This window comes from Austrofundulus limnaeus, unplaced genomic scaffold (genome assembly GCF_001266775.1).
Source record: "Austrofundulus limnaeus strain Quisiro unplaced genomic scaffold, Austrofundulus_limnaeus-1.0 Scaffold14, whole genome shotgun sequence".
Lineage (NCBI taxonomy): Eukaryota > Metazoa > Chordata > Actinopteri > Cyprinodontiformes > Rivulidae > Austrofundulus > Austrofundulus limnaeus.
Genome location: NW_013952416.1, coordinates 3,736,878 through 3,740,796, shown reverse-complemented (window position 1 = coordinate 3,740,796; position 3,919 = coordinate 3,736,878). Strand labels below are relative to the sequence as shown.

Genomic DNA, 3,919 nt, shown 5'->3' with positions numbered 1-3,919 from the left:
CCTCTCATCCTCCCCCACCCTCCTCTCCATCTCTCCCACACGGACGCAGAATTCAGCAGGCACGGCGCGAGCCTGGTTCTGACGCGACTTTACCCGCATACGAACAGTGCGGACCGCGGAGTATCGTTGTGCGCATCCTCTTTTATTTTTTCCATCCACATCAGTCTACATTCTTAAAAAACAGCAATTTTTCTCTCTCTGAACAGTGGTATTCGGAGCTCCCGGTTTGATTTCCAAAGGAAGGTACACAAGACATTTTTTTGGAATCTACCTCTCCGTGCTGCTGCCATGTGACGAGGTTTCCCCATCCTTTCCTCTCCTCGAAAAGTCGCTGCTGGCGGTGCGCGTGTGTGCTCTGATTTGTGCTCCCGTTCAGAGAAGTGAAGGAAGAATCCCAAGCCCCCAGGGGAAATGGAAGTTTTCACCGTTGGCTTGGTCCTCTGAGGCGGCTGCTGCTGCTGCTGGTGTTTCGGCGATTGGTGCAGGGGGGAAACTGCGTCGTCAGTTCTGGAAAAGGCTCGGGGGGGATCTTGGGTCATTATCGCAGGACCTGCTTCTCAAGATAAGGTTTTCTCCCCCCACTCCCCCCTCACCACTCTCGCACACTCTCCCACCTCCCCCKTCATCCTCCACCGCTGTCGACTCGTTCCAGATGTATTTCCTTGAAACGGTCGGCAGCATCCTCCGGCTCCTCYGCTCGTCCTGACGCGTCGGCGTTCCGGATGCGGCGCGGGCTTTTATTTGTTTATTTATTTRCTTCCCACCTCCACCACTGCAGCTCAGCGTCTCTCTCTGATTGAATGTTGGAAGGGTATTTCAACAGGGTCTCCAACTAACCAGGGATTTTTTTCTTGCCTTCTGTCTACTTGAACGCGAACAGCGCAGATCCAAGACAAACACTGATGGATTGAATTAAAAAAAATTAACAAATCGTTTAAGGGATTTTAACTCTCTTAGAGCTGCAGATTTTCCATTTTCCCAGAAGGAGATACCTTTGGACATAATGAAAGTTATCTTGTTGCTTGTTGCTGTGTTTTGGAGCCAGGAGTGGAAGTCAGCGCTCTCGGATTCAATCATCCATATTGGTAAGTTACTGCACCTTTCCCCCACCTGGGGAAAAAAAAATGCTTCTTTATGTGCGCCTCTCTGAGAGGACAAGCTTCAATCACAGCATTGCTGCTGGTGATGTTTGTGTTTTTGACGCACGGAGGTAGTCCATTAGGTGGACTTCTCTCTGTTGCATCCATATGTCACGCTTTCACTCGGCTTGGAGAGGTTTCCACCGCGTCATAGACATAATCGAAGAAATGCAGTTCAGTCGCTCGCTTCATTTCTTGTTGCTCAGCCTCTTTGCGGTGACTAACATCAGTGTCAGCTGTCTTTTARAGTTAGTAGCTGTCAGACTTTAGAGAACGCTGTGTTTATTTTTCCCTCGAATTCCTCCCAGCCCCGTGTGTCTGTGCGCAAAGAATGCGCGAAAAAAAAAAAAAAAAAACAGGTGGTTTTGGAATCGTGTTGCTGGATGCTGCTCTGGATTATCCCGCACATTTTTTTTTTTTTTACTTTTACATCAGGTCCTGGTGCACCATGGCATTATACCGCRTGTCCCCCTCTCTCTCTCTGCCAGCTACTGCAGTGCCATGAAAAAAAAAAATGTCCTAACGTCTTTTCTGCCTTCCTCCACCACTGGCATAGTGTGGCACTGTTGTGTTGAGCGTGATTTCGACATGAAGAAGCAGCAGCTCCGGCTCAGAGGAAAGGATGGAGAGAAACTACCCCCCCCCCCCCACACACACACACACACGAGCGTGCCTTGCAGGATAAGAGGAGGTGGGAGCGCCTGATCGCCGCACAACTGGGGTGGCTTCTGTAGGGCCAATAAACCAGAGGAAGGCGCGTGGACAGACAGGGTGACGAGCACGCGCGGGTCGAGAGATAAGCACCTGTTTATGCTGCGTGGTTAAAAGATCCCATCTAGATTTAATACACACAAACACATACTCTCACTACCCCCCCCCCCCCCCCCCCCCCCACACACACACACACACACACAAACACACATCATGTCATATTATAAAGCGCCTCCCTAATCCGCTGCTTTGTGCGCCACTGAGGACTGTCTGTAAATCAGCTGGCCGGGGTCACAATAGATAAGCCAATTTAGTGGCTTCCTGGATGTAGTTTGCCAAGAGCTGGATCGGGTTGGAGGTCTCTCCGGGCTCCGGTCCAGGCTGGTGCTTCAACCGAGACGAACAGCAGCAACTGAAAGAGATCCGATCGAGCTGAAAGGGATGCTATCTGTTTGGCAGAAACCCGTAAATGCCAATATTGAATGGATAATTCTGATCAGGTTAAGTTAAAGGGCAAACATTTATGTTGATCTAAGACCTTTCGACTTGATTCGGAGTATTTAAGGGCCACGGAGACGTTTTGGCACAGCTCAGTTGGACGTCTGACGGAAGTGTTGAGTCACAAGTGAATGGAGGCTTCATCCTAAATACAGGATTGTGTTCGTGGATGGTGGTTCTGCTCCTACAGAGGTGGCAGTGTAATCCACTGATTAGACAGATCGCCCTGTGACTGAAAGGTCTGCTCACAGCAGCAGCTTCATGTTGGGCAAGTGTCTCACAGTGAGACTCTGAAACCTTTTTCTTTTGATGAGTCTTTTTTTTGCTGTGTGTCTTTAATACCAGATATTTACAGGCATGGGATTCCAATAATTTTCCACACAGGCTGTCCATTGATCCGTTCTGGGTCTGTTTACGTTCACACATGACATCTTACCTGGCTCTGCTGAACAGATTGAGGGTAATAAATGTTTGTAAAAGAGCTTTGACATATTTAGTAAATGGATTTCTTGTGAATTAGACACATTTTTGTGAAGAGTCTGCTTTACTTTAAGAATATCACTGTAAGGAATCAGTTTGTTTACCAGAACAATACACTTATGGCTGATGCATTTGTGAGAGGGGGACACTACAATAGAAAGCATCCAGACACCTACACAAATTACTGTTCTAAATGATTCATCCATATACTTTACATTTTTCTCCAGTTCACGGACTCAGGAAGTTGGGGCATAGTCAACAGGTGAAGTGAGGTCGTCTGAGAGGTCACGGAACACAGGTCACAGGGCTTCACACTATGCACACTCGCACTTCCTGGATATAATTTGTTCTAAGTGCAATCTAAAATCTAAAGTTAACTTAAAGGAGATACTGTATATCATGCAAAATCCGCTTTCATAGCCGTTGCATGTATTTTGTTCAGTACTTGAGCTTAAAACAGTTAAAGTCTCTCCTGATGCTGCAAAGATGTCTTTAATATTATGTTTGGGTCTTATTTTTCAACCTGTTCAGTTTAATATGACGTTTTTTGAATTATTATATCAAATTATTTGCGACAAAACTTCTAAATAGTGTCTGAAATTACCAACTAAATAATTTCACCGTCTTCATTCTCCTCTGGCTCTGGGTCAGACTCTGGTCCCAACATGTAAGGCTGGATGGACAAGTCTTCCCTTGTTGACATCTTTTAATTCATTTGTAAATGAAATGTTTCTGTGCTGCTATATAGTCGTAAACCCCTCTATCAAACTGGAGTAGTCTACACACCCTAGAGCAGTGGTTCCAAAACTTTTTGTCTTTTGACCCACAAAATATTCATGGCAAAAACTTGTGACCCCAAATATTACTGGTCTGAGTACATGAACTCCGTTTATAACCCTAAAAACACAGGCTTTTTGACAATATAAACAGCTTGTACACAAATATAAATACTTATTTTTACTTATTTTATATTTTTGTAATAATTATAGGAAAAATATTACATCAGCAATTATTTTTATTACACTTTAAATTGATTTCTGGAGATTATCTAAGATGCTTCATGACCCATAATTGGGTCCCAAGCCCAACTT

At 45.3% G+C, this 3,919-nt stretch overlaps 1 protein-coding gene across 1 annotated transcript in view; it reads left to right on the top strand.

Annotated features, from left to right (window-relative positions):
- Positions 1-34: 34 nt before the first annotated feature.
- grid2 (glutamate receptor, ionotropic, delta 2) overlaps positions 35-3,919 on the top strand; it is a gene marked incomplete in the record, with an annotated part of 448,996 nt that continues 445,111 nt past the window's right edge. The window contains 1 exon segment of the mRNA XM_014002727.1: positions 35-1,085. Within this exon segment, the coding sequence (XP_013858181.1) occupies positions 1,004-1,085 (82 nt within the window).